We start from the raw sequence: 23,777 nt of genomic DNA on the forward strand, positions 1-23,777 counted from the left end.
GTTTACACATTGATTATAGAAACTTAATGGAGACTAGATGGTAACGTCTGTCTTGATCTAAACTGATATATCCCATCATACCAGATTCTGGATGGCATCTCATTGTTCAGAAGAATACATCCCTTGGGGTTGTTTCAAAGCTCCCCCCACCAAGGCTTCAAGAAACCTATCACCCTCCTCTCATGTGTTCATCTCCCTACGCAATCACTATATGTAAACTGTTCCCAGGCTCAACAGAGCAAGGCAGATCTGGGGACAAAATAAAGGCACAGCATGTGCAAGTTTGAGTAAGTAACAAGATTTGGTGGCTGGACTATTGCAGGTAAGCTGTGCTTGCCTGGCTGGCTGTCAGATGACTGGACTCCAAGAGAGGAGGGCTAGCCTAGAACCTGAGCATGTAACCCTTTTTGCTAAATTCTCTGTCTGCCTTGCCTTTAGAATGGGTTCTGCTCTGTAAAATCTTCCCCTTTTAAGGAGACTGGTGATAATCCCAGTAAGTGCTAATTGCCCTGGAAAGCATGTCACAAAGGAGCTGGTTCGTAGAGGAAGCTACAGAAAGGAGGTGGGTTGACAGGCTGTCAGACTCAAGTCTTGGCTCCCACCTTCTCACCCTCCCTCCCCTTTCTTGTCTTCCTTATCAATGAAGCATTTTTTAGGCTGCAGCTCTTTGCCAGACCCAGAGTACACCACATGTGGTGCTGTGTCTGCCTCCCAAGGACTTAGTAGTGGGGGAGTTGAACAGTGAAGCATTGCCCTATCCATGGTTTATCCATGTGTGTGGAGGATGAAGGGGTGCTCAAGGAATAGTTGTCATTTGGGAGGGGCCACATGCTCAGTTTACTCCGAAATCAGAGATAATTTAGAGTTGAATAGGCCCCAGCACAAGTGTTTACTCACAAGGCGTCTAAGTGGCAGACCCTTGAAATAAGACTTAGAGAATCAAGAAAATCTCTTTCATGAGGATATTTATTGAACAATAAAAATATTCATCTCATGCTTCAGTTTATAGGAAATGTAGGAAATCTATTACCTACAACAGAAAATGAGAGGATGCACAAGTCCTGGTTTTCCCATAGAGGACCATGCTTACTCAAGCTGTGCTGGTGACGCCAAGGTTCTGCCAGTGTGGAACTGCAGATTAAGTCCTCTACGGTTTAGTTAGCAGTCTCCCCCTTCACTCAGGATGGTTTGTAAGAGCAAGCACGGAAGGAGGAAGAGAACACTCAGCATACGTTGTGAGCTTAGTTGTGCGCTTAGTCCATCAGAGCGTGCAGCAAGAAAATCTTCCAGGTCTGAAAAAAAATCCCAAGTGTGTAAGACACATTGTTACAGACTGGCTTTAAGAAACTGAAATAGAGATGTCTGCACCTGCTCTGATAAAGGCCCTATTCTGCTGGAACCTCCTCATTAGACTTTGCTGCTGGGGCTCTGCTGCAGAGCCCTTCCAAAGCACAGCCCCACCATGCCAACAGTGGGCTCACCTGGCAGCAGAAGGAAGCACCACTGTGGGAGTGGCTGTTCAAGGAAGCTGTGCCTTCCTTTAGCTTTTATATGGGATTTTTGTGGTACTTAGAGAACTGAAAGAGAATTTATTGTTTTTAGGGCTTAAGAAAGAAACAGCCCTTCAGCTCTCTCGTTTACTTGTGAGCTGACCAAAGGTGATTTTTCAGAGAATTCCACACCAAGTCATTTAGCAATCAGGGGCAAATAGATCTGATTTGAAATACAATAAAATAAAACAACTTGCATCTATGTGTTGCAAAGAAGGTTCAACTTTTCCCCAAATTAGTCCTTATACCATTTCCTTGATTAGGGACTACTTATTAAATAGGAGGAAAGCACCCATCCCTAAAGCAATGGCTACTACTTCTACAGAGGAAGTTACAAAAATGAACAGCTTCATAGCATTCTGGGGGTTGGTGCAGCACCCCAAGGTGCTCACTTTCCTTGCTGCCACAATGTGGTTCCTCAACAGTAGGGTCTCACTCTAGTCCTAAGGGTCTGTGAGTCCAGCTTTCTGTATGGTTGGGACTCCACCCCAAACGTGTTGGCTGGGAGTCCCTGGGGTAGCAGAACCCAGGCTCTCAGCTAAAGTCCCTGCTGAATAATGACTATGTGAAGCTGCCAAGCCCCACGGGCAAGAATGCCAACTCCACTAAAGCATTCTCACAAGCAAATCTGGGCCTATGTATGGAGTTGGCTTGGCAGGTAAGCATGCAGATGAGAAAAGGCACTACAGAGAACTTCTCTCTAGGACTGCCTGGCAGAGGCCAACCTGGTGTACTTCCCACCTTCCTCCCCCTGACCCCACCCCAGACTGGCATGCCTGGTCCTGCCCTCTACAATACCTTCAGGAGATGCCCTCTGAATGTGAGAACCTATGGTGAGCATGAAACAGTGGAAGTTAACAAGTAATGATAACAAGCAACTGCAACAGGTACCCATTCTATACCTGTTCACAGGTGGGCTATGGTGGGACCATCCAAGAGACTAGATTCAGGATAAGACTGAGGTCTGGCCTACTCTAGGCCTGGGTACCACTTTTACATACCACCTTACCTTGGGAGAGGGTTGTTCCAGAGTGCCAAAACCTCACAAAACAGGAAACTTAACTTCTGGGCTCAGAGAATGTTCCAGAAAAGCTGATGCTAAATAAAACAGGTGCTCACAGCATAAGAAGCTTTTCAAGTGAGAAAGGCATCAGCCCATACTGAGCTTCTGTGTTGACTCTCCCCTAGTGGAAGGAAATAGGCTGCCTACAGGAAAGGATTAAGACCCTGTTGGCAGTTATTTCTTGTATAGAAATTCAAAGGCCTTTGTTTTAGTCAGCTTTGTGAATTTGGCTAGACCAAGTCAGTCCTGCAAGCAGGGTTCACCAAATTGGGGCTGTGAGCACCATGTGATGTCCCTCTCACGAGGCCCCAGGTCATCCACTGAGCTTAGAGAGAAAATACTAGAACTATATATTTATAGGAAAATTTAAAACTAAGCTTTACTAATATTTACTGTACTTATTAGAATCTACTGAATCAACTGTTCTATAGCCATTATTTCACATCATACCAAGAGGGAAACTCTGCTATCTGTGGATGACTGACTATAATCTAGGATTTTTATTATATACTTATCAAAAGGCCTTTTTTAGACTTGGTTAGACATAGCAAAGATTTCTATCATGTGTATTAATCCTGTGCATATGTGAAAAAGAAGATATAAGTAAATTCAAGTTTGTACATGCTCAGCATGGCAACTGTCTCACTACCACTGAATAGGGAATATACTCAAGTATTTTTACTGGAGTGGAGTGGGAAATTAAAAAAAAAAGTCTGGAGACCACCCTGAATGAGGCTAATGTCATATTTGAATTGAGGTCCAGATCCAGCACTCCTAAAACTTTCCAATTTGCAGATACCTCTGGGAGCCAGATGGCTTCCTCTCCTGCCATGACACCCAGAGAATCTTACCCATTGAAATGGCAATGGGAGAATGTCCCCAGAAGGCAGAACAAAGGGTCTCTCTTTCCAACACAGCACACTTGGAGCTGACCCGGGGCCAGGGCCCTGGAGGGCCATCTCTCCCATCAGCCTTCAGGATGACTCTGGCCCTAAAATGTTTGTTTGCTTGTTTTGGTTGGTTGGTGCCAGAAATGTACTTTTTAAAAACTGAGTTCGAAGCATGAGGTGAGGCTTGATCTGACCCCAACCTGACATTCACATTATCTGTTTACCCTGAAGGTACTTGAGTTTGCTACTTCACTGTGTCAGAACTTAAACCTAAAATTTTAGAGCACCAAACTGGTTCTTGAGGCTAATGAAATAATTCTTTGGGGCTATGTGTGGGAAGAATTACCCTCTTAATATAATGAGTTTTTGGCCCAGCTCAACACTAAGCAAAGACCCTGCTAGATGGAAGCTTGTTTTTTTTTTTAAGCACTTATTTACTTAATGCCCCTAAATTAGTGAATGTTGTGCACAACCTGAAAAACACACATCAGTATATAAATGATAGATCAAAAAATACAGATTTTAAAATCTCATTATATTGACTTGAATACTGTTGATGGTGATAATAATAAAGTAAGAATTTATTATGTGCATAATATGTAACAGGTACAGTGCTTTTTCATCTTAACAAATCAATGGGGTAAATATTCAGCTCTAATTTTGCAGTTGCAGAGACTGAAACACAAATTATTCAACATTTCATAAAGAGGGGATCCCTGGGTGGTGCAGCGGTTTGGCGCCTGCCTTTGGCCCAGGGCGCGATCCTGGAGACCCAGGATCGAATCCCACATCGGGCTCCCGGTGCATGGAGCCTGCTTCTCCCTCTGCCTGTGTCTCTGCCTCTCTCTCTCTCTCTCTGTATGTGACTATCATAAATAATAAAAAAATAAAAAATAAATAAAAAAAAACATTTCATAAAGATCATAAATATTATAAAAAGTATATTTTGGGATTTGAACACGGATTTTGGAGGGATTTTCATGATTTTCCATTATGCTACACTGTCTCTTTAAATACAAAATTAACAAATGTAAATGAAGAAAATGGTAGAGATAATGACAGTTGCCTGCCTCAAGCATATTGGTTTTAGAATACTAAAAATGGTTTCTTTTAATTGCAATATAATAATAGATAATTGCTTATATGGAGCAATTTCTTCTTTGGAGCTGTATTTGGAATTAATTGGTCAAAGAAAAAAAATAACAAAAAATAAAATAAATAAAAATAAAATAAAATAAAATAATTGGTCAAAGATCATCCATTCAATATTCGGAATTATTATTCACAAAACATTATTTTAGGTTACGGAGCAGAAAAATGGCAAAATAGCTCACACTAACAAGATTATTTTATCCTTCAACATCTATGTGAGGATAGAGCATAGGTTATCCTCATTTTACAAAAGAAAACTGAGAAACTTGCAGTGTTCTTCTGAGTAAGAATGGAAAAACAGGCCCTTGAAAAGACATTATATTTGGGATTATGAAAGCCTGTCATTCTTGGACCCAAAGAACATCAGAGCAAGAAGAGCCCTTGGAGATCTTTTGGCCCTCAGGTCCCTGGAGGTGCCAAGAGGGTCATGATTTTGTAATGTGTTGTTATCTATTTGTGATTCTCCCATCCAGATGTATCCTTTCACATCATTATAATTATATTATAAACATAATTTTCCATATGTTCTTCAAAATCCTCATAACATCCTATTAAAGGATTTAAAACATTCAATTACCTATTACTTTGCTGTTAGATTTAGAATATGGCCATATTTAGGACGCCTGGGTGGCTCAGCAGTTGAGCGTCTGCCTTCATGCTCAGGGCATGATCCTGGAGTCCCGAGATCAAGTCCTGCATTGGGTCCCCTGCATGGAGCCTGCTTCTCCCTCTGCCTGTGTCTCTCTCTGTCTCTGTCTCTGTCTCTCTCTGTCTCTCTCATGAATAAATAAGTAAAATCTTAATAAAAAATAATATGGCCATATTTTCAATATTCTAAATAACACTGTCAAAATTATCTTCTTTAGTTTATATTGATAATTATTCTTATAGGAAGAGTAGAGAAATGGCACAGTAGTTAAGATTCACATCATGAACCCTCTGCACTGTTGGGTGGGAATGTAAATTGGTACAGCCATTATGGAAACCGGTATGGAGGTTCTTTAAAAAATTAAAAATAGAGCTCCAAATGATCCAGCAATTCCACCTCTGGGGATTTTTCAAAAGGAAACAACCATATTAACTCAAAAATATATAGGTACTTTTGTGTTCATTGCATATTTACAATAGCCAAAATATGGAAGCAATCTAAGTGTATGCTGATGGATGGACAGAGAAAATATATGATGTAAATATGTATAAATATAATGATATAAATATGATATAAATGTAAATAAAAGAAAACATATGACATGTAGATAACACAAACACACACAATGGAATATTTTTCAGCCATATAAAAGAAGGAAATCTTGCTATTTGTGACAACATGGATGGACCTTGAGGGTGTTATGTTAAATAAACAGAGAAAGACAAATACCATATGCTCTTACTTATATGTGGAATCTTAAAAAAAAAACAACAACTCATAGATACAAGAAATTTGGTGATTGCCAATCTTAGTAGGCTGGTAGGTGGGTAAAGTGGGTGAGGATCAAAGATCAAAAGGTACAGATTTCCAGTTGTAAAATTACTTATGGGGATGTAATGTATAGTAGTCACTATAGTTAATAAAATTATATTTGAAAGTTGTTAAGAGAGTAGATCTTAAAGTTCTCATCACAAGAAAAAAAACAACTATGTGAGGTGATGGATGTTAACTAGACTTAGTGTGGTGATCATTTCACAATATACACAAGTAACAAATCACTATGTTATACACCTGAAACTAATATAATGTTATCTGCAAATTATATCTCAATACGGTAGCAGTTTTACTCATAGATTAATATTGTTAATATTCATAGAATATTAATTATATAAATATGGTATGTTTATTTACAGTATTTTTAAATAATTAATGTTACAAAATATATTATTTCTAAATAAACAATTAGCCTTTTGTGATTATCTCTTAAGAAAAAAATATCAGGGACACCTGGGTGGCTCAGCGGTTGAGCATCTGCCTTTGGCTCGGGTCATGATCCCATAGTCCTGGGATCGAGTCCTACATTGTGTTCCCCATGGGGAGCCTGCTTCTCCCTCTACCTATGTTTCTGCCTCTCTCTGTGTCTCTCTTGAATAAATAAACAAAATCTTAAAAAAAAAAAAAAGAAAAAATATCAGACCCTGTTTATTAGCTATTAGGAATTAACTCCTGTAAGCCTCAGTTTCCTCAAAAATAAAAAGTATAATAATACCTACTTTATGGGCTTAAGAGAATTAAATGGAATAAAGTGTATAAAGTGCCTGAAATATCCTGAGAGCCATCATCATTATCTTCATCATCTCTCATGTCATCATAACCACTATCAGCACGGCCACTGCAGTCATGCCCTGAGGCAGGATCAATGGATCAAACAGTACAAAAGTGTTACGGTCCTTTTGGCACCTGAAAAATTACTCTGAAATGACTATTTTGTTCAACTGTGATGAGCAGAAGCTACATTTAGGAGCCATTGTCACTGTCCTTGGAAGATAGCATTCCCAGACTTGAATGTTTCCAAGGATATAAAAATAATAAGCAGGTAGTCTGGAATCTAGTCTCTGCCCTGCTGCTTCTGGACCCAAGCTGGACTTGCATAGGAGACTGGACATGATCACAGATGGCCCTTTCTCCACATTACAGCTGGGAGCACCAATGGCATGCAGGAAATGACTTCACCTGTAGGACCACACAAGTCCCACTTGGAATCCCAGTACCTGTTCCCTAATTTGCATCCTCCTTTCTCTGGGCCACAAAAGGAGCAGCTAGTGAATCAGGGGCATATGCCCAGCAAACGGAAGGAGAGGGAAAGATTTGGGAAATGTGGTAGGCGGAAAGACGAAGGAAAAGATGCGACATTTTGCAAAACTGTACTATGATCACACTGTCCCTACTGGCATTGCCCACACCACGCCCAGCTAGATGAGAGGGAGGAGCCGGAAGTGAGGTTAATGGGCTTTACCTTCATTAAGGATCCCTTGATAGCTAATCCTACCCAAGGCTGCAGAAGAGGGAGCAGCAGGAGGATTGGGAGCTGAGCATTCATTAAGTGCGCTCCTCACTGGAGTCTGGTTGGAGCATGCTGAAGAGGTGAGAGGAGGCAGGAAGTGGGATTGAAATGCTGTGCCTGGTTTCCCTGTGCCCCTAGGCCTGACCAAGGTCGACAGCAGAGTGTTTTATCTGTTTTCTGACCGCGGCAATTCCTTACTGAGTTTTACAAGTGAAACATTTGCATGGAGTTTGCTCACTGCTCAGAATTCTCACAAAGGAGTGTTTACCCGGTAGGTTCCTCACACCCTCCTGGCTCTTTTTTTTTTTTTTTTTTTTTTTTTTTTATGATAGTCACACAGAGAGAGAGAGAGGCAGAGACACAGGCAGAGACAGAAGCAGGCTCCATGCACCGGGAGCCCGACGTGGGACTCGATCCCGGGTCTCCAGGATCGCGCCCTGGGCCAAAGGCAGGCGCCAAACCGCTGCGCCACCCAGGGATCCCCCCTCCTGGCTCTTAATATGCGCGGCAGACCTGGGCTGTGGTTACAAGGTACCTTCCTTCTCTGGAGCAACGCCTGTTTGGCTCTCGTGGCGTCTGGCCACCCGTGCCTGTTCCTGTCCTGCTCCGGTGTCCTCCGTATCTCACAGTTAAGGAGATGGTGTTGGTGTGGTGTAGGGACATCAAGCGGAGATTTCATGGGGTGAGCTGACAGGCTTGGCTCTGCTTACCAGCGTGTGCCCCCCCCCCCAAATTCTGCTTACCGAAAGGGCGGGGTTCGGAAATCAGATCTAAACCAAGCAATTAGGAATATTTTTAAATAATGATGATAATGTGCCCTGTGATTCACAACGAATGTGACTTTCCCAAGTTTGCTCATTCCTGGGTCGCCTGGCGCATTGGTAGATACAAAGGGGCAACAGCCCGCCCCGCGTGCGTGGACTGTGTGCACGGGACGCGGGTCTTCTTACCGCAGCTGCCCGGGGTCTGGCGGGGGAGGCAGTGCAGGGCTGCGAAGACACACCTGCAGAGGCGGCAGCCGCGGACCGTCCAGGCCCCGTGCATCAGTGCGCCGCAGCCGCTGGGGAGACAGACGCGTGGTCAGCGCTGCCCTCGCGCGCGCGCCCCCCACGCGCATCAGCTCCACGCCCCGCCCGCCCTGCCCCCCGCGCGCTCCGGGCCGCGCCCCGCCCCGCCCCGCCCGCGCGGGCCCCCAGGCCTCCGCCCACCGCGCCGTCACCCGGTGCCCGCGCCCACCTGTGCCTCTGGTCGTGCTCGCAGTAGCGGCCGGTGAAGGGGTCGGGGCACACGCAGAAGCTGCCCAGCACGCAGGTGCCGCCGTTCCTGCAGCAGCGCGGCGAGGAGGCACCTAGGGGGACCCCTGGGCATCAGTGTCCGCCGGCGGTCAGGCCCTCAGCGTTGGTGTAGCCCCGGGCGGGCCTCACGAGATGCCGCGGAGAGGCCATAAAATTGAGCCCCCCGCCAAGTGTGTTTGCGCACGTAAACCCTACTTCTTAATTGAAGGATCGAAAACAAACTGCCCGGGGTACCGGAGGGTCAGGAGCCAGTGAGGGCCCCGGCGAGACACCCTGCCCCGACTGCTAGTAGGATTTTCTCTTTCCCTTCCCTTCACTTGTTAAAGTCAAGCTGCGAGTTCCCCTGACAATGATTAAAAACAGGCCTCCAGGGCGGGGACCACCCACGGTTCGATGGCTGGAGAAAGCCCCAACCCCTCCTTCCCGCCCGAGGGGCTCCTCCCCGCGCCAGGGACTGGGGTCTGGAGCCTGAGAGTCTGCAATCAGCCAAGCAAAAGTCTGCGGTTATCCCGAGACGCAGTAGTTGTTTTGAGTATATCTAAGTCGCAGTTCGCTAGACAGGAGCAAATGCAACATTTTACCAATGAAATAGTAAAACCTGCTTCAGAGCAAAAGAACACCTCACTAGGAAATACTTTCCACTTTATAGTGCATCATCTGAAGATGATAAAATGTGCTGTGCTGGATTTCTCATTTTATCCTTAATTTACGCCAAGTTTTTCTCAGATCTAGACTGAGAAGCCACTGACGGAGATGACCACAAAGGTATTTTGGGCGACATCACGGCTTACGATCTTGGAAAGCATGGACGTAGGGACCTGTATCCTGGGGCCTCCAGCCATCTCCGTTCCCGTTCACCTCCCCCAAATTATTCAGGGTCCAGTTGAGTGTTTTCTGCTGGAGCTTCTGGGTTGTAGCATTGTTGATTTCTTCTCTGTTACCTTTTAAAAACATTGAAAATATGAGACTTAATGATTAAGAAATAAATATGTGATAAAAAGACAGTATAAATAAAATGCTTCTTACTGTTGTTTCCCAAGTGTATGTTCCATAATGCCAAACTGACAAAAAACAGAAGCCTAGAATATTTAAAGAAAATTATTGAAGTTTAAAATATTAAAAGCATAGGTAGAAAATTACGTGTTTAAAATGTAAAGCAATCATATAATCATATAAATGTAAGTATATGCAGTATTTAATGTATAATATTATGTCATCATTTTGTAACTTGTAGATATGTTAATGTTAACATGTCAATGTTGTCATGACTTAGAAAGACTTTGAGACCAACGAAGTCTTTGTGTCCCTTAATGGGATGGAACAATTGTGCATGCATTGCAGTTTATTCTGGAAGCTTTTAAATGCCCCCTCTTGACTCTCAGATCTGGATGATCTGTGTCCTTACCTGACAGGGTAGCTCCAGGTCATTTTCACACTGGCAAGTCTGGTGTGAGAAGCTCCTTCTCTAATCAATACATTAGCTGAGACCAGTTTCCAAGGAAGTCCAGTCTTACTGGGTTTTGTGTTTTTACTCCAGGTCCTGGAATAACTGTATTAAGACATAAGATGGATAAGGAAAGAAGATACAGATATTTCCTACCTGTTCCCTAGGCTGTGAGAAATGGCAGTGAGATCTCTGGGTTCTGCTGTGGAAGCCCATTAGGCAGTGACCTGCTGTGACAGGCAGGCCCATGCTGAGCCTCCAGGCTGTCCTCTCAATGAGACCTGGTGGGGGCGGGGTGGGGGCTGGAGACTAGGCCTGATTCTCTCCTCAGTAGTGTTAACAGTGCTGAAAGCAGCAGGAGTGGTCAACCCTGATGTCAAACATTGGTGGCTAAGGCAACAAGTCTTTTCCTCACTGAAAAAAAACAAAAACCCAAAATTAAAATCCCAGCATGAAAAAAATGTTCACAGGAAAATGGAAATTTTATATTGCATACCTTTGTGCTCGATGGTAAGGGCCCAGATAGAGAAGGGAGGGAGCCATCGTGTGGAACATAACCAGCAGGCATGGCTCCCAAAAGTCTTGACTGGGAATCATGAATATAAAGGGAGACATTTCAACACCTGCCTCCTGAGGATGTATTGATACCTCCGCAGACTGAGCCTTTTCTGTGTCCAGCACGGTGGTGAATATACCAGCTACATTACCCGTTTACTACAGCATGCCTCTGGGAAAGTGTTTTATTATCCCCTATGTGAAAGGAGAGGCAACGGAGGCTTAGTCTGAGTCCCTTGGGGCAGTTACATCTTCAATACATAATGTACAGATTTTATGAGAAGTCTACAATGTGCTTCGTTTGTGAAGACCACTGACTGCAGAGGTGACTGCCCCACTGGTGGTCTGATGTTAAGCTCTAAATCCAGGAAGGGAGTGATTGCCAAAATAAGGACTGGGACCCTTTTATAATCGTTGAAGAGGATACTTTAAACTCTGGGGCAAAAATAAATAAATAAATAAAAATAAGCTCTGGGGCAAATCGTTGTGATTTTAGTATAAAAATGGCTTTCTAAAAATAACATGCTTCCTCCAAGGATGAAATAGTCTTTGATACTGATTAATTTTCTAGACCTTTAAATGTGAGGTTTATTTAAAAGGCTATTCTATAAAGCAACAGGAAATTAGTGAGCTTCCCAAGGACTAGTTGTGTGAGCTGCCAGGACCACGTCAGAACCAGCAGACCTGGCTGGGGGAACTATGTGGAAGAAGACACCTCACACCTTCATGGAAACATGTGTAACTGGAGTCATGACAAATATACTTTTAAACTTAATTGTTATTACTTAGTAACTACATAATTTAGTTATATGTAAAAGTAAGAATAATTTATGACTTTAAATCAATGGAAACTTTTTGGGCAAAATAGCTTGTACACTAAAATAAAACTATGTATAATCTAAGGGATTATATTTCTTTGAATAAGAAGATTTAAAACATGAGTTTATATGATAACAAATCCAAACCTTTCTGAAACATTAAAATTATAAGAGTAGTATCTAAAATCTAATTTTCCCCCATAGCTTCTTTCATTAAATTTTGTATTGTGGGCATTTTTTGAACATACACCAAAGCCAGGATAATGATTCAGTAAACTGGGGTTCATCGATTAAACATCAACCTTTGCCAGTCTTATTTATTCTGTATCCCACCCCCATTTTTTTTTTCTGGAGTTTTTGAAAGCAACTCCCAGAAATCATATTTTCTGTGTCAAATAAGATTTTGAAAATAAGCACTTTGTAAAGAAACTGTAGGAAAAGGAAAGGAAATGTCTTGCCGGCAAGACGGGACTTACTGTCTAGAAATAGGAATGAAATGCCCCATATCTAGCTGTTTGCTTAGGACCTAAAGTCAGCTCCAGGGGGAAAGGGCTGATGGCCTACTGGTAGAAAGCTGCTGATAGCTATTTCTCAGCTTCCTGTCACTTACTCTTATTTACTTACAGGTATTATTAAAATGAGTTTTGCATTTCACGGCAGAGGAGCCGGGATGCTTGATTAATAAGGCCCAGCTGGAAGAGGCTGCCTGGGAACAGCTGAAAGCCTAGTGAGGGGCAGCACGTCATTAGCTCTGGGGAAGACTCCTTCTTGTTATCAGTTGTAAATTGATGAGATTGGAGCCAACCCAGCCAGCAGACCTCCAGTGGAACTTCTGACTCACTTTGAGCTGACATAAAGTGTGTGGGAATTGGGACACCCTGTCCCAGGATTGGAGACCACCCCACCTCTGTGTCCTCAGTACATCAAACAATCTCTGAGAGAAATGTCCTGCAGCAAATTAGGTGTGAAGAAATTCTCTGAGAGTGACTAAGGCAGCAGTTGTAGATGTGTACTACTTGTTGGGGTCGACGGGGAAGCTCTGAATCTACGCTAAAGCCAGACCTCAAGACCTCCTCTCAGAATTCCTGGGCAGAGCCCAGCATCGGGATTTTTTAATCTTCTCAGGGGACTTCAATATGTAGCCAGGACTATGATTCTGCTGTCTGTTTTCTAGGTGGCTGTGTGCCCCCGGTGATGGAAGTGCTCCTTTCTTGTCTTTGCATTCCTACCTTTCAACACAGTGCCTAATGTAGGTACCACACAATCTGGTGTTGTTCATGTGAATAAACGAATAAATGGATTATCATACTTACACCCATTTTCGGTGAGGAAACTGATATCTACGAAGTTAAGAAACTGGCTTGGGGGTACGTGACTAACAAACATCTGTGTGGAGGCTTGAACCCAGGCTCATCTGATCCAAACTCTTGTTTGATTCAAGTTGCTTTAAAATTATTGTTTAACGTAGGCCAAGCATACTATTCCCACTGAGTTACACAGATTGTTTTATTTTGTTGTCATCTATTCTTATGACGTAGACATTAATCTCTCCATTTTATTGGTGAGAAAAGTGAGGTTTCAAGAGTTGAGTACTTGTACCGGGCTGTGAAAGCTAAGCTACTGCTTGCAGCCGTGACAGAAGGCTGCTGCCGCAGACAGGGCCTGAGGGCTTCTGATTGGGCACAGTGGAAGAAAGCTGGGTGAAGAAGCACTGCCCTAGTTGTGCAGGTAACAGAGGGGTTTAGAAAGCAGAAAGTACTCACACAGGACAGTTACCGGACAGCTACAGGACATGGGCTTTGTGGGGGGCAGTGTTGAGGGCACAGACTGCTAGAGTGAGGGAGGTCTCATGGGAATGACAACAGAGAACACCAGAGTCTTTAGGAGGGGTGGAAGGGCAGGAGGAGGAGCTGTGGGTGCAGGAGGAACTACAACATAGAAAGGCCAGACAATGTGGAACCTATTGGATGCTCATGCAGGAAGTATGAAGACCTAGAATAGAGATCAAGTGGGAATTAAGAGAAAAGAATAAACTCTAAATATATTAAACAACCAATATCATTTCTCTCTAAAAAACTATTCTGATGTTAGTGTTAAAGTGGGTGACATGGGCACAAAAAATTGCACAAAGAGTAAAGCTACAAGCAGGACAGAGTTTATTCACTCTCCAAGCGGGGGAGGAGCCAGGCATCAGGAGAAATGTCAGCCTTGAGTTTTGTCTGGCTGGGCCTTTTAGGAGATTTTTAAGGATGTGAGAGGGTTGCAGCTGCACCCATGGGGGTGAAGGGAGAGGGTTGATTCTTGGCCAGATAGAGCAGGAAGTGGCAGGTTTTTCAAGGGACTCTGTCCTGGATGTGGGTTATGGTCAGGCTAGAGAAGAATATGTTTTGTAGTTTGGGTCTACTTTCTGAGAATGCAGGGCACCGTGACCTAGAAAAAAAAAGTTAGGGCCAAGTCCAGACACTTGTGAGTTTTGTCTAAGTGTGGCTGGGGTCGGGGTGGGGGAGTGGCTTCGAATAGATTTCTTTCAGTCAGTCAATTTAAGACTACAAGAAAACATGAAAGAAAATTAAAATCACTCATATTGTCATTGTTCAGAAATAATGACTATTAGCTTTTTCATTCAAGTCTTTTATTATCCTCATGTAAAGTATGAGGCAACTGAGCTTTACAGCTTGTGGCAGTTCAATCTTTGGAAAATAAACAGGTATTATGGCAAGAAGGCTGCAGGGTGCATGTGCAGTATATGAAGATTGCTGAGCATGGGATAACTGCCATTTTTAAAGATTAATCTTAAGTGGTTTATATATTTTAATATCATTGTAAATGGTATTATTTTATGTTATTTAATTCCTCTCTTTGATGCTTGTATTTAGGAATACAATTGATTTTGTTGTGGTAAAATGTGTATAACATGAAATGTCTTAGCTCAGGCTGCTATAACAAAATACAACAGACTGAGTGGCTTAAACAACAGACATTTATTTCTCAGAGTTCTGGAGGCCGAGAGGTCCAATATCAAGGTGCTGGCAGAATTGGTTCCTGGTTATGTTTCTCTTCCTGGCTTGCAAGCAGCTGCCATCTCACCGTGTCCTCCCATGGCAGAAAAGTGGGGCAGGAAGCAAGCTCTTTGGTCTGGAAGCAAGGTCTCTTCTTTGATTAGGGCACTAATCCCATCTTGAGGGCCCAGCCCTCATTCTCTGATCTAAACCTCCCAAAAGCTATCTCCCAAATACCATCACATGGGGTGTTACAGTTTCAACATATGAATGGAGGAGGCACAATTCAGTCTATAGCAAAAATTTCCATTTTACCATACCTAAGTGTATGATTCAGTGGTATTAATTTTAGCAACAATACTGTCTTTGCATCACTACTACTTCAAAGCGTTTTCATTACCCCAGAAGAAACTCTGTACCCATTAAGCAATAACTCCCCACTGATTACCTACCCAGCCCCAGATAACCTCTAATCTACCTTGTCTCTATTATTTTGCAAATTCTAAATATTTCATGTGAGTAGAATCACACAATATTTGACCCTTTATTTCTGGATAATTACTTAACATATTCAGGTTCATCCATGTTGTAGCATGTATCAGAACTTCACTTCTTTTCATAACTGAGTGATATTCCATTGTTTGCATATATGCCACATTTGGCTTAACCATTCTCCTGTTGATGGACACTTGGGTTGATTTTGGCTACTGTGAATACTATAGTAATGAACACTGGTATATAAATATCTCACTTTGGTCCTTATTTTTAATTTTTCTAAGAATATACCTATGAATGAAATTGTTGGGATATGTGGTAGGTAATTCTATTTTTAACTTTTAGAGGAATTGCCAAACCACTCTCCACAGCAGTAGATGAACTTTCCCTCACTGCACCACAAGTGCAGTGCAAGTAAGTAACCCCTCACTCCAGAAAGATGCCTGCTGAGCTGGGGCAGCCTCTGTAAACAGCAGCTTAGAAGTCCACAGTGCCTGAGGGTAGGAAGTGCATGCATAGCAATGTGCATATGTTGGACAATCTGAAGGGGCAGCCAGGCTCCTGGGTTTGGTCCATGAATCAGGACCTGGAAGCATAATTTGGGCCACAGGTGGGGACTGCTGGGTACACACAGGGCTAAAAGGGCCCATCTGAAAGGGCTCTAAAACAGAGTAGCTAATTCCTCTGATGCCAGATCTCTTGGGATCTTGATTAATCACACCTAACCAGGGCTACAAGAGATGGGAGACAATTTGAAATCATGATTGTCAGAGAGGCCCTTAGGTCTAGAATCTGGGAAGTCTAAGGGCAGAAGTTGCACAGGGCAGGACTTGCCCATGCATAGGCCCATCAGAAATGGAAGCCAGCCTCCATGGTCTTGGCCCCTAGGTCAGAGCCATGCAGGCATAATTTGGCATAATTTGGGCAATGGGTGGGGACTGGTGGGATACAAATGGCCCAAAGTGTCCATCATGCTCCAAAGCAGGTCTGATGAAGGGTCTCCTGGGATCACACAACCAGATCTTCTGGGATCTTGATAGCCGGGCATGACCAGGGCTATGTGGGATGAACACAGCTTGGAATCATGAAAACCAAACAAGTAAGTCCTTAGTCCAATAAGGACAGGAGGCCCCTATGGGTTATGAGGGTAACCACCATTCAAGTCTCTTCCTCAATGCAGAGAAACACTGCCCTGAGAAGATGGCATGGTGAGAAAGCCCAGGCCTTTTCTAACAGGACAAATGGAAGTTCACTGATGAGAGACACCTGGGGGACCTCACTCTCATGTGACTTAAGTATCCTCTGACACCTTGAGTATCCCCTGAGTCCCAGGGATCTCATTCAAACATCTTTCCACTTTCTGCATCAGGAGTGCAGTGCTGGTAACATCAGCTATAGGAAGATATCCAGTTGAGATGAAATAGAGCCTATTTCTCTGGGACTAGAGGTCCTGGAAATCTGATGACAGGAAGTACACAGGGAACAAAGTGAGCATGCACTGGCCCTTCTCACCTGCAGCCAGGCTCCCTGATATAGTTCCCCATCAGAAATATGTAGGGATATTCCAGCCCACAAGCCTGAGCTTGTGGGGACACATGAGGCTGCTAGAGGTCATCCTACTCTAAAACAGGATAGCTGATTCCCTTGATGCCAGATCTCTTGAGATTTCAGATGAATTTCCAGGGTCACTAGAGCCCAATGGAATTGGAAACACCTAGAAATCATGATTATAGGCTCCCAGACAGGGTAAAGACAGCAAGGTCTATTGGGGGTTTAACGTGAATAATCATCATTCAAACTCTTTCATCAATGGCACAGTGTAGGGAAAGGCTGTACCAGGAATATGTCCTGGTAGATGAGGGCAGGCTTATTCTAATAGGCTATTTGTGCAAAATGCTTGTGGCAGATTCCCAGGAGCAGACTGCCAATGCCTAAGCCTTACTGATTCTTTGTTCAGATACCCTGGGATGGGTCCCCAGGTCTGAGACTAGTCCCTATTAGGGACTTCTGGGGGACTCAGTGGTGGCAATGTGTGCTTTGTTCCAAAACACAGTTCCTTGTTCCCTGAAGTCAGATCTCATGGAACTGCTTAGCTTTGCCATCTCAAGTATGGCCATATTGACCACTCATAAGAGACACATGTGAGACCTGACTCCCCCCAGAAGCCCTGATTATCCCATTGGCACGAGGCTACAACTGGTCTAAATAAAAAAAAGTTTCCATTCTCCCACTGCAGCACAGTGCACAGAACCCCTAGATCCAGGAAGAATACCTGCTTTATGGAGAATTCTGAAACATCTAAAGGCCCAAAGTACTTAGGTAACAAAGTGCACAGGCATTGACTAATCCAAAGGAAATGTCAAGCTCTCCAGGCTCAACCCCCAGGTAAATGCCATGTATGTTAATTTGGGCCATATACAGGGTCCAGCAGGGTACACATAGGGCAAAGGTCCATACATCCAAAACAGTATAGTTAATAACTGGTGCAGATCTCATGGGATCTGAATAGCCATTCTGGGTCTGAACATGTTTCCTGGGATGGGAGACAGCTTGGGGTTGATTGCTAAACAAACAGTCCAATAAGGATAAGACATCCTATAGGGTATGACTGTAAACAGCATTCAAACCTCTTAATCACTGGATTAATGTAGAGAAACACTGCCCCAGGAAGGTGGTGTGGCAAGCAATTGCCGGTCTCATGTAACAGGCCAACTAGGCCTGATGCCTGGGGGTAAGTGGGCAGGAACCAACTAAGCATGCTTGAGATGCTATCACTCAGTATCTGCACCCTACAATCTGTTCCCAGTGCTTTGTGGAGACAGGGCCTCTAATGAGGACTTCTATGAATCTCACAGGGATGCCAAATTGCAACCCGCTGTAAAAAGAAATTGCCTGTTCCTCTGAAGCCAGATCTCATAGGAAATTGTCAGTCTTTCTAACCTGAAAGCATACAGGAAATTTCTAATGAGAGACACCTAGGGGACTTCACTCCTACAGGTGCTTTGAGTATTACCTGGCACCAGGTCGCAAGGGCTCTCACTGAGATAATCTTCCCATCACTGCATCAGTAGAATAGTGCTGGTAGCCCCTAGCTAAAGAAACACATCCTGCTGAGCTGGGGAAAATCCTCTTTCAAAGGGACTAGAGGTTCTGAAAACCTGGGGGCTGGAGGTTGGTAGGAAGCAAAGTACACTAAAGCTAGCCTGTCTGACTCTGCAGAGTCTAGACCATTTAGGAATGGTTGGGGCCAAAAGCAGAGACCTGTGGAGGACACAAGGGGACAGCTACTATGATCAAGCCCCCAAACAAAACAGCTAACTCCCCTAATGTCAGACCTAATGAAATCAAGGCAGATTTCAGAACCAACCCACTGCCTTCTCATTGGGCTGCCCTTCTGATAATAAAGCGTTCTCTGCTTCAAACCCAGTGATTCAGATACATGAATCTGATTTTAGGGTTTGGTAACAATCATGCGAGCCAGCCAGGAGGATTTATTCTATGGCAGAAAGGCTCTGAGCAATGGTGTGACTTGGGGGGTTCCCTGTGGCTGTTTGGACTGCAGATTGAATCCAAGGGAGTTCTCTCAGCTGCCTCTCTGCCCGGAGTTTGCCACCTTCAAAGTCAAGCCACCACTAGGCAGAGAAACCTCTGGCCACTGGGAGGAATTCTGCAGCTGAAGAGTAAGCTTCTAGTGTGCATACCAGCAACTGTGTTTTCCTCTCACTTTGCTTTTAGTCCTTTCAGGGAATGTTCCTGATAGACTATTTGTAAGAGGGACTCTCACATTTTACGAAATGGATAAAGTTGTATAACTATCCTTATTTGATTTCTTTCCTCTCACAGGGGCCTAATTGTCTTTGTGTGTTACTGTGCATTTGTCTTGTTTGTGCCATGAGAAATGCTGATTTGATTCCAGATTGTAGCCTGTTGGGCTGCTTACTCCAAAATTGGTCTAATTCTAGTTATGAGTCTATGAAAAAGAAAAATATGATATATTTTTGTAATGTGGGTCAGCTGCAATATGCATTGAATGACAGAAAAGTGACTGACAAATGGAACATGAAATTATAATCCTATTTTGCGATTAGAACTGTTTTGTAAGGACATAAAATGAGATGAAATACCTTATGTACAAGATTCTGTATAAAATGAACCTGCCCAGAAATCACGTAAGCTTATAGTATAACAGTCCATAAAGATTCGACCTATCCTCCCTGATTCTGACAAAGGGGATAATGCAAAAATAATTATTGATATGATAACCACCCCCATCCAGGGAAGTAGAAAATAGTGCAGAAGCTAATTCTCCACTGCTAGCTCCTCCACCTGCTCCCCCCACCCAAGATGGAACAAATCCATCCTGTATAGAGAACAAGGGACTCTAACCAGGGACCCTCAGAAGAAAGCTCAGGAATGATCTCCCTTTTGCATACTCATCAGTGTCCCCCTTTTGGTGTGGGTTTGCAACCTTGCTTGCCAATATTGCAATATCCTTTGTGCCAATACGTTATTGGAGGATTAACTGCTAATGGCAAATCTATGGGAATGGTTTGAGTCCATTCTCGACTCTCCACATGAGATCTATTTAACAGGAAAAAAGTCTCATGAACCACTCAGCATGGAAGGCTTATTTCCTTGATAGTTGCTACTAACCATCCCACTCGGGCGGATATCCAAACCTTACTAAATGTCCTTCTGACAGTAGAAGAATGTTGTATGGCTTTGAATGAAGCATGTGAGGAACCTCCACCTGCTGGACGCAAATAATCAGGCCAGACTGGAGACCCTAAAAGTGGTACCAAGATGTAACCCCAAATAAGATGTTAATGAAAGTGGGCTTCCTAGGTTCCAGACTTACCAAGAATGCATTTTAGGGGTGTCTGGCTGGCTCAGTCGGTAAAGCATGTGACTCTTAATCTTGGTTTGATTGTATCAAGCCCAGTGTTGGGTGTGGAGATTAGATAAAAATAAAATCTTAAAAAGAATACATTTTACAGGCAACTGGGTGGCTCAGTTGGTTAAACATCTGACTTGTTTCAGCTCTGGTAATGATCTCATGTGTTGTGAGATTGAAGCCCTGAGATAGGCTACTCATGTGGTGGGGAATCTACTTGGGAATTCTCTCACTCTGATCTGCCTCCCATTTGCTCTCACATGAGTGCTAGCTATTTAAAATTAAATAAATAAATCTTTTTAAAAAGGAATGCATTTTAGTAGAACTAAAAACAGGGGTTCCAAAACAGATAATTTTGAGTAAAGTTCAAGAAGATTTCAAATGCCTCAGGAGGGAAAACTATGCAGCAAAGAATACTTTATCCAGCAACACTGTAAAAATGAAAAGAGATAAAAAGCTTCCAGGACAAACAGACACTAAAAGAATTTGTGATCATTAAACCAGCCCTATAAGAAAAATTAAAGGGATCCTTTAAGCAAAGAGAGAGCCCAAAAGTAACATAAATCATAAAGGAAAAAAAAATATACAGAAACAATGACTTTACAGGTAATATAATGGCACTGAATTCATAAATTTCAATACTCACTATGAATGTAAATGGGCTAAATCAAAATGTACAGGATATCATATTCGATAAAAAAGCAAGACCCATCCCTTTTTCATCTATAAGAGACTCATTTTATATCCAAATCACCTCCAGATTGAACGTGTGGGGATGAAGAACCATGTATCATGCTAATGGACATCAAAAGAAAGCTAAGATTTGGAAGCACAATTATAAAGCTACTGGTGGCTCTGGAAAAAAGCATAAAGGATTCAAGAGACTTCATGACTGCAGAATTTAGATCTACTCTGGCTGAAATTAAAAATCAATTAAATGAGATTTAATCCAACTGGAGGTCCTAACAACGAGGGTTAATGAGGTAGAAGAAAGAGTGAGCGACGTAGAAGACAAGTTGGAGGCAAGGAAGGAACCTGAGGAAAAAAGAGAAAAACAATGAAAAGACCAAGAGGAAAGGTTAAGGGAAATAAATGACAGCCTCAGAAGGAAAAATCTACGTACAATTGGCATTCCAGAGGATGCCAAGATGGACAGAGGGCCAGAAAGAATATTTGAATAAATCATAGTTGAAAACTTCCCTAATTTGGAGATGGAAACAGGCATTCAGATCCAGGAGATAGAAAATTCCCCCCCTAAATTCAATAAAAAACATTCAACGCCTCAACATTTAATAGTGAAACTTGCAAATTCTAAAGATGAAGAGAAAATCCTTAAAGCAGCAAGAGACAAGAGATCCCTAACTTATATGGGGAGAAATATTAGATTAACAGCAGACCTCTCATGAGACCAGGCAGGCCCAAGGGCTGGAAGGATATTTTCAGGGTCCTAAATGAGAAGAACGTGCAGCCAAGAATACTTAATCCAGCAAAGTTCTCATTCAGAATAGAAGGAGAGAGGAAGAGCTTCCAAGATAGGCAGAAACTGAAAGAATATGTGACCACCAAGCCAGCTCTGCAAGAAATATTAAGGGAGACTCTGTAAAAGAAAGAGGAAGTCCAAGAAAACAATCTACAAAAACAGGGACTAAATAGGTATGATGACACTAAATTCATATCTTTCAATAGTAACTCTGAACTTGAATGGGCTTAATGACCCCATCAAAAGGCGCAGAGTTTCAGACTGGATAAAAAATCAAGACCCATCTATTTACTGTCTACAAGAGACTCATTTCAGATGTAAGGACACTTACAGCCTGAAAATAAAAGGTTAGAGAACCATTTACCATTCAAATGGTCCTCAAAAGAAAGCAGGGTTAGACATCCTTATATCAGAAAGTTTATCCCAAAAACTGTAGAAAGAGATGAAGAGGGACACTATATCATACTTAAAGGATCTATCCAACAAGAGGACCTAACAATAATGAATATTTATGCCCCGAGTGTGGGAGCTGCCAAGTATATCAATCAATTAATAACCAAAGTTAAGACATAGTTAGATAATAATACACTTATACTTGGGTACTTGAATGTAGCGCTTCCTACAATCGACAGATTTTCTAAGCACAATATCTCCAAATAAACAAGAGCTTTAAATGATACACTGGACCTGATGGATTTCATAGATATCTACAGAACTTTACATCCAAACACAACTGAGTACACATTCTTCTCAAGTTCACGTGGAACTTTCTCCAGAATATACCATATACTGGGACACAAATCAGGTCTTAACTGATACCAAAAGATTGGGATCGCCCCCTGCATATTTTCAGACCATAATGCTTTGAAACTAAAACTAAATCACAAGAAGAAGTTTGGAAGGACCTCAAACACAGGAGGTTAAGGACCATCCTGCTACAAGATGAAAGGGTCATCAAGCAACTTAGGGAAGAATTAAAAAGTTTCATGGAAACTAATGAGAATGAAGATACAACCCTTCAAAATCTTTGGGATATAGCAAAAATAGTCCTGAGGGGGAAATACTTCACAATACAAGCATCCATTCAAAAACTGGAAAGAACTCAAATACAAAAGCTAACCTTGCACCTAAAGGAGCTGGAGGAAAAAACAGCAAACAGATCCTACACCAAGAAGAAGAAAATTAAAAGATTCAAGCAAAACTCAACGAAATCGAGACCAGAGAAACTGTGGAACAGATCAACAAAACCAGGAGCTGATTCTTTGAAAGAATTAATAAGATAGATAAACCATTAGCCAACCTTATTAAAAAGAAGAGAGAGAAGACTCAAATTAATAAAATCATGCATGAGAAAGGAGAGATCACCACCAATGCCAAGGAAATACAAACGATCTTAAAAACTTATTATGAGCAGCTTTACGCCAATAAATTAGGCAATCTAGAAGAAATGGATGCATTTCTGGAAAACCACAAATTACCAAAACTGCAACAGGAAGAAATAGAAAACCTGAACAGGCTAAAAACCAGGGAGAAAATTGAAGCAGTCATCAAAAACCTCCCAAGACACAAAAGTCCAGGGCCAGATGGCTTCCCAGAGGAATTCTATCAAACGTTTAAGAAGAAACCGTACCTATTCTACTAAAGTGGTTCTGAAAGATAGAAAGAGATGGAGTACTTCCAAACTCATTCTATGAGGCCAGCATCACCTTGATTCCAAAACCAGACAAAGACCCCACCAAAAAGGAGAATTATAGACCAATATTCCTGATGAACACAGATTCAAAAATTCTCAACAAGATACTAGCCAATAGGATCCAACAATACATTAAGAAGATTCTTCCCCATGACCAAGTGGGATTTATCTCCGAGATGCAAGGCTGGTTCAACACTCATAAAGCAATCGATGTGACTGATCATATCAGCAAGACAAAAAACAAGAACCGTATGATCCTCTCAATAGATGCAGAGAAACCATTTGATAAAATACAGCATCCATTCCTGATCAAAACTCTTCAGAGTGTAGGGACAGAGGGAACATTCTTCAGCATCTAAAAGCCATCTATGAAAAGCCCACAGCATATATCATTCTCAGTGGGGAAGCACTGGGAGCAAGAACAAGACAGGAACAAGACAGGGATGTCCACTCTCA

The 23,777-nt window shown here is 42.6% G+C and overlaps 1 protein-coding gene across 1 annotated transcript; it reads right to left on the reverse strand.

Moving 5' to 3' along the window:
• Positions 1-1,003: 1,003 nt before the first annotated feature.
• LOC112932745 (cryptic protein-like) lies at positions 1,004-13,079 on the reverse strand. The gene is made up of 5 exons (XM_072745220.1): positions 13,070-13,079; positions 9,735-9,884; positions 8,885-8,996; positions 8,599-8,689; positions 1,004-1,292 (listed from the first exon to the last, which is right to left on the reverse strand). Exons 1-5 carry the CDS (start codon positions 13,077-13,079, stop codon positions 1,254-1,256), a joined length of 402 nt encoding a protein of 133 aa, XP_072601321.1. The 3' UTR covers positions 1,004-1,253.
• Between the last annotated feature and the right edge of the window lie 10,698 nt (positions 13,080-23,777).

The sequence above is a fragment of the Vulpes vulpes genome, unplaced genomic scaffold (assembly GCF_048418805.1).
Source record: "Vulpes vulpes isolate BD-2025 unplaced genomic scaffold, VulVul3 u000000703, whole genome shotgun sequence".
Taxonomy (NCBI): domain Eukaryota; kingdom Metazoa; phylum Chordata; class Mammalia; order Carnivora; family Canidae; genus Vulpes; species Vulpes vulpes.

Bases quoted from the DNA above. Each gene is read 5' to 3' on its own strand.
- LOC112932745 (XM_072745220.1), bottom strand. The intron at 8,997-9,734 runs GTAAGCCGTGAT...GGGTCCCCCTAG, and splicing joins CGTCCATGCTTTCCAAGATC to GTGCCTCCTCGCCGCGCTGC. The intron at 8,690-8,884 runs GTGGGCGCGGGC...GGCGCACTGATG, and splicing joins GAGCACGACCAGAGGCACAG to CACGGGGCCTGGACGGTCCG.